This window comes from Exophiala mesophila (assembly GCF_000836275.1).
Source record: "Exophiala mesophila strain CBS 40295 unplaced genomic scaffold supercont1.2, whole genome shotgun sequence".
Taxonomy (NCBI): Eukaryota; Fungi; Ascomycota; class Eurotiomycetes; order Chaetothyriales; family Herpotrichiellaceae; genus Exophiala; species Exophiala mesophila.
In genome coordinates this window covers 1,553,375-1,568,134 of record NW_015622505.1, presented here as the reverse complement: position 1 = coordinate 1,568,134, position 14,760 = coordinate 1,553,375, and the positions used below count along the sequence as shown (strand labels likewise).

Genomic DNA, 14,760 nt, shown 5'->3' with positions numbered 1-14,760 from the left:
ATTGAGGTCGGGGTGCCACAGCTACCACGGGTACCACAAACCGACAAACCTGGAGACCAAGCGAAAAGTTAGGCCGAGGGGCTACCTTCAGACTAGACCAAGCGGGTCCTTATAGGCATCGTAGGTAGGTAGCTGCACAGCCTGTTAGCTGCAGAGCCAAGTACCTTACGTACTGTACCCATATCTTGATAGCACCATTCCTTTGACTACTGGGCCTTTAGAAGTAATGGCTTCCTCTTGTCATAAGAGAAGCAAAGCAACTATGTACCGTCGAGTTAAGGATTAAACCCAGTTCAATCCACTTGAGTCGTGTCATGACCTCAGTACTCTAGCAATCTAGCTGTGAACCTGGACCAAGCCCAGGATCGACACTTGGAAGTCTTTTCCAACACAAGAGTTGGCCATGATCCTGACAAGCAAGTGAGGCTGTGCATCACGAGATGGTGGTTGACATGAGGCACCAGAATCCAAATCGGAAACATCGCTGTACAAAGCCGTGACGGCTAGGGCGTTTTAGGCGGTAGTTTACGTTGTGATAGGGTCCCTCGGGCTGTGATAGGCGTTTGAAATCCAGCAACGGTGCCTGGGAATGACTAAATACCTCCAAGCATGCGAATAAACTACCGACTACAGCTTTAGTGGCATACATAATGAAAGCATTATTTCCTCTTCGCCATGCAAGAAATCCCGAATTTCCCCACTGCAAATTGTCTATCCATCACCTCGTCCAAGCTTCTGCTCTTTCTCCCGCTTCATCTTCTCTTTCATTAAACATTCAATATGAGATTATAAAAGCCTGGACCCAGGTCTTGTACCTATTTTATACCCAGGGACTGTCACGCGAAGAATCACTCATACAGCTGCCCGCCCATGTCCATGTTATCATTATGACATTCGGCCAGAGCCATGGCTGTCTCCTCTTCAATTCGAGAACCGCAGTCGCAGCTGCGCAAGGTGCCCGGCTCTCGCAACCATGGCCGCAAGTTATACACTACCGCCTTGATCCTCACTTTCCTTCTCTGTATCAGTTATCTTCGAGGCGATCTCAGCGATGATCAACATCGCTTCTCCTCCTCCTCATCCTCCTTATCTCAATCACTTGTCACTCGCGCAGATCACAACGATCCAGATCTACAGGTATACCCCTCGCTCCCTCGCCTACCCACATATAATGGCTCCACAGACTTACTCTGCATTGCTGTCCTAGTGTCGTCTGGTCAAGAAAGCAATCGATCAATGCTCCTTCGTCAAAGACAATTGCCTTGATGAGGAGGCCGGCCTCATATCCTACCTCCAGTTCTTCTACTGCGCCCCTCCCGCCACCAAACCCCTGGTGATTATGCTCATTGTCCTTTGGGCCTGCCTCCTCTTCACAAGCATCGGCATCGCTGCCTCCGACTTTCTGTGTATCAACCTCAGCACGATAGCAAGTATCCTACGCATGAGCGAGAGCTTGACCGGTGTCACTTTTCTCGCCTTTGGCAATGGCTCACCTGATGTCTTCTCCACTTTTGCCGCAATGAAGTCCAACAGTGGTAGTTTGGCTGTAGGAGAGCTCATGGGTGCCGCAGGATTTATCACCGCAGTGGTTGCTGGTTCCATGGCCTTGGTCAAGCCTTTCCAGGTGGCAAGAAAAAGCTTCATACGAGATGTTGGTTTCTTTGCCGTTTCCGCCTCCTTCAGTTTGGTTTTTTTGGCCGACGGAAGCCTCCGCCTGTGGGAGTGTGCTGCCATGGTAGCTTACTACTTCTTCTATGTCATGTTTGTCGTCGTTTGGCATTGGCATCTGGGACGGCGCCGAAGAAAGAGGTTGGCTGAAACTGCTGCACGGCTTCACCACCATATTCCTCACCACCAAGAATTAGATGTTCCAGAGGGCGACGAAGAAGACGAAGAATCACGCCCGGCGAGCGAGCGGGCAAGTCTACTGCGTTCTCAGTCCGGGGGCAGCCTCTCCACCCTTCAGCCTCCTGACACACCCGCTTGGAAAGTCGAGGTTCTGGATGACGATGACGAAGTCCGTGATCGCTATTTGGCCACTCTGCGAAGTCAGATGAGAGTGACTCGACCCACGCGCGGAGAACGACGAAACACCATCACACCCATTCGTCCTAGTTTGATCGGTGCTCTGGAGTTTCGCTCCGTCATGAGCTCTCTGGAGAAAAAGGGAACAAACATCCCTTTGGGATTTCGACGTTATTCAGATGACGCGGGCACTCCCATCAGCCCAATCCCCATCAGCGCTCCACCCACGGGCGACCATGCGCATGCGGTGAGCCAGGACTATCGTGACACAGCACGGTCCCTTGGTACCAGCAGCCGGAATCGCGCTGTTTCTGCCAACGACGCTGCCGGGCTTCGCATCGACACTACTTTCCTGTCTGATCATCAGTCAGAACACGCAGTTAGTACCGAGGGCTCGTTGACTCCTACCCCCGACAGATCCTCGAGACCGAGTGGAGGAATTCTTCGTATGTTGAATGAGCCTTCTGTCGAGAGACCTCCCTCTCCAAAACTTGTCATTTCGCCCTCGGGTCACCGGAAGGGACCTGATACAGGTGCTTCGGCGACGGAGGCGCTGAAATCACCAAATCTTCTGGCCCCACCTCCTACTACCTTCCACCGGCCTGACTACGCAGAAGGTCATCGAAGTGATAGCCTCAGCCCAGCGTTGTCTCCTCGAAGTACGCCTACGCTCCAGGTACCATTATTGCGGACCCCTCACCCCGATCATTCACGATCACTATTACAAGCAGAAGACTTCCCTCCGTACATCGACTCGCCCATGGTCGTGACTCCGACGCATTCTCGACCACCCAGCATTCATTTGCCTGCTCCGAGCATGTCTCCAGAATCCACCCACCACTTACCCCTACTGCCAGATGACGAGGAAGAAGGAATGCGCACATTTTCATGGTGGCCGTACCACTATCTCGTTGCACCTCAGATCATCCTGCAGACTCTATTCCCCACACTCTATGACTGGCGGCAGAGGTCTATCACGGACAAGGTCCTTGGGGTCATTACTGCGATTCCCCTCTTCCTGTTGAAAATCACTCTCCCTGTGGTGGAGCCTCGGGAAGAGGATGAGGAGGCCGAAGTACTGATCATGAGCCCAGGTGCAGGGTATCGCAGTCAATCTCAGAGCCGACTCGCCCTGGCGCCGGACACACCGGCGATAGCACCACGGCAGCAGGCGAACGACACGTCTGCACACCAAAATGGGAGCAGAGTGAGTTCGGCAGAGGTTGACTTTGCCAAACGACTTGCAGAGCAGAGGTCCGAGGCGAGTGAGGGCAAGGAGTGGAACAGGTGGCTCCTGTTTGTGCAGGTCTTTACTGCTCCCTTTTTTGTCGTGTCAACGGTGTGGTTGAACCTGGAAGATGATGCGACGGTGCGGCTCTACATTAGAATGGTACTCGGGGCGTTGGTTGTCTCATTGGTGATGATGCTGGGGCTGCTGGCCACGACTACGCCACGACAAGAACCCAATTATCGGCCATTGTTCTGTTTTCTGGGATTTCTGGTGGCGATTGCATGGATCTCGATGATTGCGAACGAGGTTGTGGGCGTGCTCAAAGCATTTGGGGTCATCACTGGCATGTCAGATGCAATCCTCGGACTGACCATCTTCGCGATGGGAAATTCAGTGGGGGATTGGGTGGCAGACGTCACGGTTGCTCGACTTGGGTATCCGGTCATGGCGCTTTCGGCGTGCTTCGGGGGCCCCATGTTGAACATCCTATTGGGAATCGGGCTTGGGGGCATGTACATGACGATCCACAATGCGTCGCACCAACACGCAAAACATCCTCACAAGCCGATCCATTACAAGCCGTACGAGTTGGAGGTTAACACGACATTGATGATCTCTGGAATTACTCTGCTGGCGACTTTGATCGGATTGTTGATTGTGGTGCCCTTGAATGGCTGGAGGATGGACCGAAAAATCGGGCTCGGATTGATTGCAGTGTGGGTCATTACGACAACAGTCAATGTCATTGTGGAGATTGTGAGCAAGGACGATGTCCAGGCTGTCAGTATGGGATCTGGATTATGGTAGGCCTGATCCAGGGCCAGAGCGGCGTCGATAAAAATTATCATATACGCCATTTATAACATGAACCATGAGATCGTCTCGAGTTCTTGTCTGAGATAGCATTCAAAAAGAAGACACGAATACTTACGCAATCAGTGTATCTCCACAACATTGATGCTGGGCCGTTTTAGGCCAAGGAATTGGGTGAGCTGGGAAGGAGTCTCGGCATTTTTCCACGGAGCTAGCATCGTCGGATCAGAGGCTCAACCAGCTCCGTTTCAGCGTTGTCTGAGCGCATTACGGAGGCCGCATGCCGCTGAGCATCGGCAATATGGGATTGGGAAGTCTGGGGGATACCCGATGGAATCACTCGTCCGGGATGTATCCGAGTTTAAAAGCCAGAATGCAAAAAAGACATATCGACATAAATGGCATAAAACGTATTGTGTTGTTGATGTACAGTGGTGGGGGGGGGAGTTTTAACAATTGATTATTGAGCTCCTTAAAGTTGGATATGTAACTTGTCTTATTGGGTAGCAAGCTCCAAAATGGGCTTAACGATGCGACATGGCGGTGGTGAGATGCACTATCAAGCCATTATTAAAGGAAGAGTGGAGTTCCAACATGAACATTTCGAGTTCTTTTGACGTTCATTTCGTAGATTCATAATTGCGGAAGAATGAATAGCCACCGGATACCCGGTGGGTTGAGTTCAGAGCCTCAGATACGGGAGTGGTTGGGTCCTCTCGTAGGAGCCAATGGGCGCCTGTGCCACATGCTGACGAATAGGCGGGGGTCCCGGTCATGCCCATCCCTATGTCAGCACGTGTCCGCCAGTCCACCGGACGAAAGCTACCACAGCCAGCAATCAACCTGCCCACCTTTCTGCCTGGTTTCGTGCGTAATAATTCCTTAGAAGTCTCTGCTAATAGCAACTGCTAAGCTCTGTAGGCTGTTCCCAGTTGGTTTTATCCGCGTCCTTTCACCAGTAAGGCCCAGAAGAGAAGTTTCGCCGAAGCAGATACCGTACCGGTCTGGCCGGCCGTTGCTCGCTCCGCATAATTCGGCTATTGGAACCAATGACAGAGGGACTTCGCAGCTCGGCGGTGTCAGGATGCCGACCTCGAGGGAGGAAGCAGGAAAATCGAGGTTGGCCATGGCTAGAACTGGCACGGAATAGGCACTACGACCTGGACCCTTCGCCTCTCCACAGTCGTTGGTTTGCCTCGATGGATCACCAATTCATCACCTATATACAGACCAATTCTTGCCTTGTGCCTAGGTACTTCCTAATCCGTCCCAAGGGTAAATACTGGGTAGCTACCCTATTTTTCCTCGCCTTCCCCATGGAGGATCAACCTCGTCATTCTTCTGGGTCGTAGTTGCTGTTTTCGTTGTTACCACCTCACACTTCAATTTTCGGGTTACCATTTTCATCTTTCAACTGACTCCATCCATCTCCTCCCTCTCCCTCATAGTTCACATTCTTGCCCACGAGGTGAGCACCGCTGTTGGGGATACTAGATACTAGGACAACAGACGTTGCAGCGGATATTGCGCAACAACTCCACATTCGTCATCGCCAACACCAACTCCGACACGGAACCCAACTATCGCAAGCCGTAATACCCTCGTCCTGCGATTCACGAATTTTCCTCTTTGGACTTGGACATCTCCCTCATCCATCGATACCACCTCCCTTCTGCGATCGAACGCACTCTCTCGAGCCTAGTCACCACCCACGAAGCCTCCCTGTTTGCAGTCGTCAACCTCCCATCGCCCAGCCAGAATGCCTATCGCCTCAAACTGGCCAGACATCCAACTGGAGGTGAAGGATATATTTAGCTTCTTGTTTGAACGCAAGGATCGCCCCTTCCCTGAAAGTCATGGTATGTATTGCGCCCTTGTCAACGGTCATCATGAGCCTCTTGTACGCCTCACTCGAATACTAAACGTCTCTGCTCCTTGTAGTCATCTTTCAGTCTGCCGACAATCCGTCTCGAAAATACACCTATGCCCAACTGAAACAGGCTGCCGTCGACTTTGGCAAAGGATTACGCTCCAATTACGACTTGAAAAAGGGTGACGTCGTAGGTCTCTTTGCACCAAACGAGGTTGACACTCCCGCCATTGTATTTGGCACCCTTTGGGCTGGAGCCATCCTATCACCAGCCAACCCTGGCTACACTCAGGCCGAACTTGTGTACCAACTTAAGGACTCGAATGCAACAGTTTTGGTTACCCATGCCAGTGTCCTGGATGTGGCTAAGAAGGCGGCAGCCGAAGTGGGCATCAACGAGTCCTCCATCATCCTGCTAGGTGAAGGCCGGGATCCCCTCAATCGCATCAAGCACTGGACTTCGGTGAGAAACCTCTCGGGCACCAGCCGATATCGTATTCCCAAGATTGCGCCCAAGGAGGACCTTGCCTTTCTCGTTTACAGCAGTGGCACCACCGGGAGACCAAAGGGCGTGCGACTAACCCATCATAACATGACGAGCAACTTGCAACAAGTCAATGCAGTCGAAAAGTATATCACCTGGGATGGCTCCGAGACCCCTCCAGGCATTCAAGGCGCACCAAAGGGTCAGGGCGACAAGGTCCTAGCCTGTCTACCATTCTTCCATATCTACGGTTTGAACGTCCTGATCCACCTTCCCGTCTACGCGGGAGTCCAGACCTTGGTTCTCCAGAGATTTGACTTGGAGAAGTGGTGCCAGGTTGTGCAGGACCACCAGATTACATTCTCTTACATTGTGCCTCCCATCGTCCTGTTGCTATGCAAACATCCCATTGTGGACAAGTACAACCTCAAGAGCTTGCGCATGGTCAATTCGGGTGCAGCACCACTGACTAAGGATCTGGTTGAAAGCCTTTACAAGAGAATAGGTCTGCGTGTCAAGCAAGGTTATGGTCTTTCCGAAACGAGTCCCACGATCTTCATGCAGCGCTGGGAAGATTGGCAAACAGCTGTGGGAACAACAGGCCAGCTGGTTCCTAATGTCCTAGCCAAGTTCTGCAAAGTCCCAGCCCCTGGGGAGGAGAGTGACGGGTCCAAGGAACTCCCTCGTGGGGAAACTGGCGAGTTGTATGTCAAGGGACCCAATATCTTTGTTGGCTACCACAACAACGTCGCCGCCACGGCGGAATGTCTCGAAGACGGCTGGTTCCGGACCGGAGATGTTGGTTTCATAGACAAAGAGGGAAATCTGACAATTACAGACCGAGTCAAGGAGCTGATCAAATACAAAGGTTTTCAAGTGCCGCCAGCCGAGCTGGAAGGCTACCTTGCGGGACACGACAACGTAGACGACGTCTGCGTGGTTGGTGTAGAAAGCCAAGAGCTGGGGACCGAGGTGCCGCGTGCCTACATCGTTCGCAAGGGTGGTCTCAAGGCAGTCAAGGACGGGGATGCACAGGAAATCATCAACTGGCTCAATGGACGTGTGGCCAACCACAAGAAGTTACGAGGTGGCCTCAAGTTTGTCGAGTCTGTCCCTAAGAGCGTCAGCGGCAAGATCTTGCGGAGACTGCTGAAGGACCAGGCCAAGAAGGAGTTTCAGGAGGAGGAGAATGCGAAACTGGGCAAAGCCAAGCCCAAGTTATAGATGTGCCCTTATTGGAGGATTGGAGAATGGGTTGTATATGATGGTATTATTTGGGATGGTACTGGATTTGACATTTGTGCATATGCACGTTTGACGGACATATCATGTGAGCACGGAGGTGGTGTTGATACATAAGGTACTTGATGCCAGCGCATTTTCATTGTATCCTGCTCAGGTACCTAGCTAGCCTTGATTGAACATGTGCACACAGTATGGAACCTCATCAGAGCGAAGTGTACCTTACCTGCCACATACTCCGTAGATAGTACTCGGTAGATACGAGTACTGAACCTTAAAGTACACGCTAGGGAAGTGATTATTGGCCGCAGACGTTCTTTTTTATGGTGAAGAAGTCCTTGTCCTATTTGGTCATGCTTTGAATTTCCAGTCAACAGTATCCATCACCTTCGCTGGGAGTCTAGACTCTATCCCTATGTGAGCATGCCGTGAGCACTTGAAAAAAGGAAATACTAGTTAAGAGAAATTTTGATGAGCATCTGCCGCATCCCGCTATGTTTGATGACGATAAGCGATAAGGCTACATTGTAAGCGGTACTGCACCCGGGCTAATAAGCCACCACGGCCACTCAAGTCCTCCTTAGGCTACGCTAGGCATGGATCCCCACTGTCATTGTCAAGTCAAGCCCTACTAGCCTCTCCCATCCTTTTTCCCTGTTGTTGGCCATCCAGTCACCAAACTTTAGGCTCCGACCCCGGCCTCTCGGGGGACCTCATGGCCCGAGCGTGACAGAAAGCAGTTACTTCATACCCGTGTCCAGCCCCTAATGCCCCTCTAAAAAGCCTACTCCGTAGGGATTTGCATCTGTAGCCTTAGCCCATCATGTCCGTCTTGCCTTTCATAGTCTCCAATGTCAACGGCGGGCACCAAGCTTCCCCAACCAATGACGCAGCTGAACTTGTGCCTTGTGCTCGCTTCTCTGACCTTGACTTGTATCTCCGATTTGCTCTATCCTATCTTAGACCACTCACTTGCATCGTCACTTCGTAGCTCCCAGGCTCCTTATTCCTTATCCTCAGCATCACAAACGACGCCCATAATCCTCTAAAGCCGATCCCTACGCTACCCCCGCCTATTGGACCTTGTCACTGCAAGCTTGTACCTCATCTCAGCACCGACTTCTTTCTTTTACATCGACTTATTCTTTTATCCACCTTGTTTCTCGTCACTTTCCTTTTCCTCAACACTTTTGTTTTGCCTGTGTCAAACACTTAAGACCACATCTTTTGCCTCTGTTTTGTCACCTGTCCTCTTCTCCCTCTCAGACTGTCTCCGAATCCACCGCTTCGCCCTCCTCATCTTGATCTGCCCTTATCTTGCTCGAAATCATGGCGACTCCGATCAAGAAACGCAGGATTGGTGTCATGACCAGTGGAGGTGACTCCCCTGGAATGAACGGTGCAGTCCGTGCAGTTGTTCGTATGTCGATTTACAGAGGTTGTGAAGCCTATGCCATCTACGAAGGATACGAAGGTCTTGTCCAGGGAGGGGACCTGATCAAAGAGATGAAATGGGAAGATGTCCGTGGATACCTATCACGAGGAGGAACTTTAATCGGCACCGCAAGATGCATGGCTTTCATGGAGCGTTGGGGCCGTCTCAAGGCAGCCAAAAACATGGTTGAACGGGGCATTGATGCTCTCGTCATCTGTGGCGGTGACGGTAGTCTGACAGGAGCAGACAAATTCAGATCCGAATGGCCAGGCCTCATGAAGGAGCTTGTCGAGACTGGGGAATTGACAGCAGAGGAGGTCGAGCCCTATAAACATCTCAACATCGTCGGACTTGTTGGTTCGATTGACAATGACATGTCTGGAACCGATGCCACCATCGGCTGCTATTCTTCCCTCGAGAGAATTTGCTCTGCTGTTGACGATGTATTCGACACGGCAGCTTCACACCAACGTGGTTTCGTCATTGAAGTTATGGGCCGCCATTGTGGCTGGCTTGCTTTGATGGCTTCCATTGCGACTGGAGCTGACTTTGTCTTCATCCCAGAGAAGCCTCCCCGTGTCGGTTGGGAAACCCAGATGTGCGACATCATCACCAACCACAGGTCACGTGGTAAACGGCGGTCAATTGTCATCATTGCCGAGGGCGCACACGACATCGAACTCAAGAAGATCACCGCCAACCAAGTCAAGGACCTTTTAACTGACCGGCTCAAGCTCGACACCCGTGTCACCGTTCTTGGCCATACCCAGCGTGGAGGCCAGGCCTGTTCCTATGATCGATGGCTGTCAACTCTGCAAGGTGTCGAAGCCGTCAACGCAGTCCTAGATGCAACTCCCGAGACGCCCACCCCAGTCATTACCATTCGCGAAAACAAGATCGAAAGGTCGAATCTGATGGAAGCAGTTGCCCTGACCAAATCCGTGTCCGAAGCGATCAAAAACAAAGATTTTGACAAGGCCATGAGACTTCGAGACGTCGAATTCAAAGAATATTACAACAGCTACATGATCACCACCTCCACCGACCACCCCAAACTCAGGCTGCCAGAAGAAAAGCGGCGTCGAATTGCCATTATTCACGTTGGAGCCCCTGCTGGTGGCATGAACCCAGCTACACGGGCAGCTGTTGCGTATTGCCTGACGCGAGGACACACTCCCATTGCGATTCATAACGGGTTCCCAGGTCTGCAACGGCACCACGACGACAAACCACTAGGATCGGTGCGAGTCTGCAAGTGGCTTGACGTGGACCCATGGGTGAACGAGGGAGGTTCCGAAATCGGCACTAACCGCGGGCTGCCCAGTATCGACATGAAAAAGACGGCCGAATGCTTTGAGCTCTACAAATTCGATGCTCTCTTGCTCATCGGTGGATTTGAGGCCTTTACTGCGGCCAGCGAGCTCCGCAAAGCAAGAGCCCAATACGACGCCTTCAAAATCCCCTTGGTCGTGTTGCCAGCCACAGTTTCGAACAACGTTCCCGGAACCGAATACTCGCTTGGCAGTGACACCTGCTTGAACACCCTGATCAACTTCTGCGATGCCATTCGACAATCTGCGTCATCGTCGAGAAGACGAGTATTTGTTATTGAAACCCAAGGAGGCCGATCCGGCTATCTGGCAACCATGGCGGGCCTGTCTGTGGGTGCATTAGCCGTCTACATTCCTGAAGAAGGCATCAATATCCACATGATTGCACGTGACATTGAGTTCCTGCGAGAGAACTTCGCCAATGACCAAGGTGCGTCCAGAGCAGGCAAGATCATTCTGCGCAACGAGCGGGCGAGCTCAACATACACGACACAAGTGATTGCCGACATGATCAAAGAGGAGGCACGTGGACGGTTCGAATCAAGATCTGCGGTACCGGGCCATTATCAGCAAGGTGGTAAGCCATCTCCGATGGATCGGATAAGGGCCCTTCGAATGGCCATCAAATGTATGCAATTCATCGAAGACCATTTCATTGGCAAGTCCCCAACAGAAATCGCCGAGGATGAACTGTCAGCCTCTGTCATAGGAATTCAGGGGTCTGAAGTCGTCTTCACGCCGCTGGGTGGCGAGGAAGGCTTGGAAGCTACAGGGACGGACTGGGTGGATCGTCGACCCAAGAATGAATTCTGGATGTCGATGAAGAGCACGGTAGACATTCTCAGTGGACGGCCCAAGTCAACGGATTGCTGCGATGAATGTGGCAAGCTGCTGACTGGAGAGCCTTTGGTCAAGGTGTTATCCAAGCAAGTTGGTTGACGTGGGCGAGATTCCATTGGAGGTTACTGATAGGCTTCCAATACCTGATATTGATCGTCAACTAGATGGCAAGAACTTGGCATGAAGTGGCTTATGATCCCGAGACCATGAGATCATTGTGAATTGAGTTGCAAGGAGTCATGACTGGGTTCCAAGTAGCACAAGATCTTCCAGCAGCGCTGGTACATGCAGATGTTAGGCTTTGACACCAAAATAAAATGCAAAGACTAGAAGAGTCTAGACGGGCGTTGAGAAGGTTGAGGCCTGAGGCTAGATATTTGATACGGGTCCATTTTTATTTAGTTTGAGACCAACATGTTGCCACATGGCATGCTTGACACGTTTGTGAATCATGCCACCGTCAAAACATTCATGAGTTGGTCAGCCTCGAAGAGCCTCACGTCTGAGTGATCAGTGTCATGTGACTGGGCTTGCAAATGCATCAGATCTGATTGGCTGAGAGGGCCGCGGCCGATACTACAAGGAACCAATCAACGGCTGGTTGTTTCTAAGGTACGTCATACCCAAAATGATACATATATCGAGTCGACCCTGGTTGAACGTGCTCGCAGTCTGTACAAACCAACATCACGAAAACACCATCAAACTCAAGAACGAACTTGAATTATTGTCATTCGTCAATCAAACAAACACTCAAAACCTTCCATCTCTAACAATTCTATCCAAAATGGTCAAACCATCCACCTGCTGCGGCCGCTCATCCGAGTGCGTCTGTGCCCAGAAAGCCACATGCTCATGCGGCAAACAATCCGCCATGGAATGTACATGCGAGAAGAAAGCCACTGAGAACACTATCCAAGGTGCACGATGCTCATGTCGTAAGTTTTTCTTCTTTTTTCTTTTGATCAATCCACAAAACGTATCACTAACTCTCAACCTTAGGTGCCCGTCCAGCTGGAGAATGCACTTGTGACCGTGCCTCGCAAGAGAACGTGACTCCAAGTGGAAAGACTTGCGCTTGTGGTCAGAGATCTGCGGGAAGTTGCACGTGTGAAAAGGCAGCTGATGGTGGACTTTTGCCTGGAGAGGTTGATTTCACTTCAAAGGCTTAAGTCGAGGAACGTCCATGGGAAAACTGTATCAACGATTATCACCTTTATCAACTTTATCAACGAGGAAACCCATGTGACTACGGCGTGTTGGCTTGGATCACTGGGACGGGAACGGGACAATGATTGCGCATTATCAAAGGCGTTGAATGAATGAATGCCATTGGGCGGCTGATTTACTAGATACCTATATATTCACGACACATGATTTTCAATATTCAATCTAGATTCCAATCCATTCCAATCCATTGGATGTGGATTTACTCGATCGAGATGCCCGTTCTGAAGATTGCCCTTGCTGTTTTAAAAACCCTTCAGATGAATATCTACGGCTGTGCTGCGCTGTGGCTGTATGTGTTGCCACAGTGGCGTGTGGCGCCACCACGAATAACTCACACGGTGTCTACTGCTGTCATCAAACCCGTCCAGGAGACTGTAGTATTTTAACACTAAAACGACTCATCCAGTTGATTGTGTCACAAGGCTGACTCTAACCACCAGCAAACAAACCAAGCAATCAGTGACTGGTCCATTGTATCAAATGCTTTTGCCTAACAGCACGTTGCTCAGCGAGTGAGTCACACGTTTCAATCAGTACCTATACCATGCCATACTTAACGTCAAGCTCCCGTGTGAATCACGACCGGTCCATGTTTGTCCAAAAAGGCAGGCACGACACATGTCTCTGCTATATATGTTCGTGCTGGAAGGGGATCAAATTTTGACTCTACCAATCCACCATCACACCGCCTCCTCGTTTGACTGAGATCACCGTTCATTCTACACATCGCGTCTCGAAACGAACCCTTTCTCTTCCTTCCATTGCGTTCATTGTATCCACTATATTCCCATTGTCTCATATCGTCCCATCCCACATCAGATCCTACCCACCGATCCTCTCACCATGGGTGGCAGAGCGTTTCTCGCAAACGGCCTCTGTACACCTCGTATGACCACCAATGTCTATCAACAAGTCTTGCAAAACGTCGAGACCAAACTCCGCAACCACTTTACTTTCGTCGGCCACCCAACAGAAGCTCCAGGCAAGACTACCCACGGCGATCTTGACATCGTGGTTTGTCAATTGAAAACGAAATCCCAAGAGAATGGTGCCTCAGGAGACTTTCTCGCACGTATTCTTGGAGCATATACCTGGAAGCGAACTCCAGGAAACAGTGAATTCCACTTCGCCTTGCCCTGGCCAGAATGGGACTTTGACCTTGATCAATGCCCGGTCCGAGACTTGGAAACAACTGTGCAGGACCTCCGCATAAGCAACAACATACAACCTGATCCAACTCGCCCTAATGCCCAGATACGGAAACAGATATATATCCAAGCCGACATCCGCATCTGTCCAACCCATCAAGTATTTCAATGGCACCTATTTCACCACTCCCATGGCGACTTCTGGGCTATTGTAGGCAGCAGTATCCGCCGGTTCGGTCTAACCATTACCAACGAAGGCCTCATGGTCCGCATCCCCGAGATCGAACCTCATAACCGAACCGCAGCTCGAATCAAAGTTACCGATGATCCCACCACCGTTCGGCAATTTCTAGGCCTCGACGTCGACCGATTCTGGAAACATTTCACAGATTATAACGATATCATGGATTATGCAGCTACATGCCGCTTCCATGATCCAGCGCACTGGACAGATAAGGCTGAAACTGACCGGAAATATGATATGATGGACGGTCGCGAAGCTCGACGCGTAGCGAAAAGAGACATGTTTGCTTATTGGATCCAATCCTATCTTCCGGCTCATGTCGACGATAAACCAGGGCCTAGTTCTCATATGTCTCGAGAGGATGTTGTGCTTGAGGCTTCGAGGATTCCTGTCATCGGAAGAGATTTCTCAGCGCGATTCCAGGCGAAAAGAGAAGAATGGGTTACGAAACATGGGAGGGACAACTTTTGGGTGAATGTTCGTGAGCTGCTGAAGGCTAATAACTGTGCTGGTGGATATGCCATCAAAGGACTGAAACGAGAGATCACGTCCGAAGAAACACCATTGACACCATCACCATCATCGGATGAAGGACGTGCTCTCGCCTTTGTGCGAGCGGCGTATCAGAACCACATGTTCGCCATAGTCCTCGATTGGATTAGTAAGAACTGGGAAGCTGTCGGCCAGCGACAAGAGGCTCTAGATCGTGAGATAAGTCGGCAAAAGATGAGGGCGAAGAGGGAAAGAATGGCCCAGGAAAACATTAGCAGTCACAGTGACGCACAGCAGACCATGGTAGTGGAGGTCATGACAGTCCATCTCGAGTGATGGGATTGGGATCGACAGGGAGGGAAGGGCGCGTGAAAA

At 51.0% G+C, this 14,760-nt stretch overlaps 4 protein-coding genes across 4 annotated transcripts; all 4 read left to right on the top strand.

The window, feature by feature from the left end:
* The first annotated feature begins 700 nt into the window (after window positions 1-700).
* On the top strand, window positions 701-4,624 carry PV10_02431 (uncharacterized protein). The gene is made up of 2 exons (XM_016366743.1): window positions 701-1,137; window positions 1,208-4,624. The coding sequence occupies exons 1-2, from the start codon at window positions 907-909 to the stop codon at window positions 4,061-4,063; spliced, it is 3,087 nt and encodes a 1,028-aa protein (XP_016226261.1). The 5' UTR covers window positions 701-906; the 3' UTR covers window positions 4,064-4,624.
* A 704-nt stretch (window positions 4,625-5,328) lies between these two features.
* Window positions 5,329-7,870, top strand: PV10_02430 (uncharacterized protein). Its single transcript, XM_016366742.1, has 2 exons — window positions 5,329-5,928; window positions 6,011-7,870. Exons 1-2 carry the CDS (start codon window positions 5,829-5,831, stop codon window positions 7,645-7,647), a joined length of 1,737 nt encoding a protein of 578 aa, XP_016226260.1. The 5' UTR covers window positions 5,329-5,828; the 3' UTR covers window positions 7,648-7,870.
* A 775-nt stretch (window positions 7,871-8,645) lies between these two features.
* Window positions 8,646-11,692, top strand: PV10_02429 (6-phosphofructokinase subunit alpha). Its single transcript, XM_016366741.1, has one exon. It carries the CDS (start codon window positions 8,995-8,997, stop codon window positions 11,368-11,370), a length of 2,376 nt encoding a protein of 791 aa, XP_016226259.1. The 5' UTR covers window positions 8,646-8,994; the 3' UTR covers window positions 11,371-11,692.
* A 1,652-nt stretch (window positions 11,693-13,344) lies between these two features.
* On the top strand, window positions 13,345-14,721 carry PV10_02428 (uncharacterized protein; the record flags this gene model as incomplete). Its single annotated transcript, XM_016366740.1, has 1 exon — window positions 13,345-14,721. One exon carries the CDS (start codon window positions 13,345-13,347, stop codon window positions 14,719-14,721), a length of 1,377 nt encoding a protein of 458 aa, XP_016226258.1.
* Window positions 14,722-14,760: the final 39 nt, after the last annotated feature.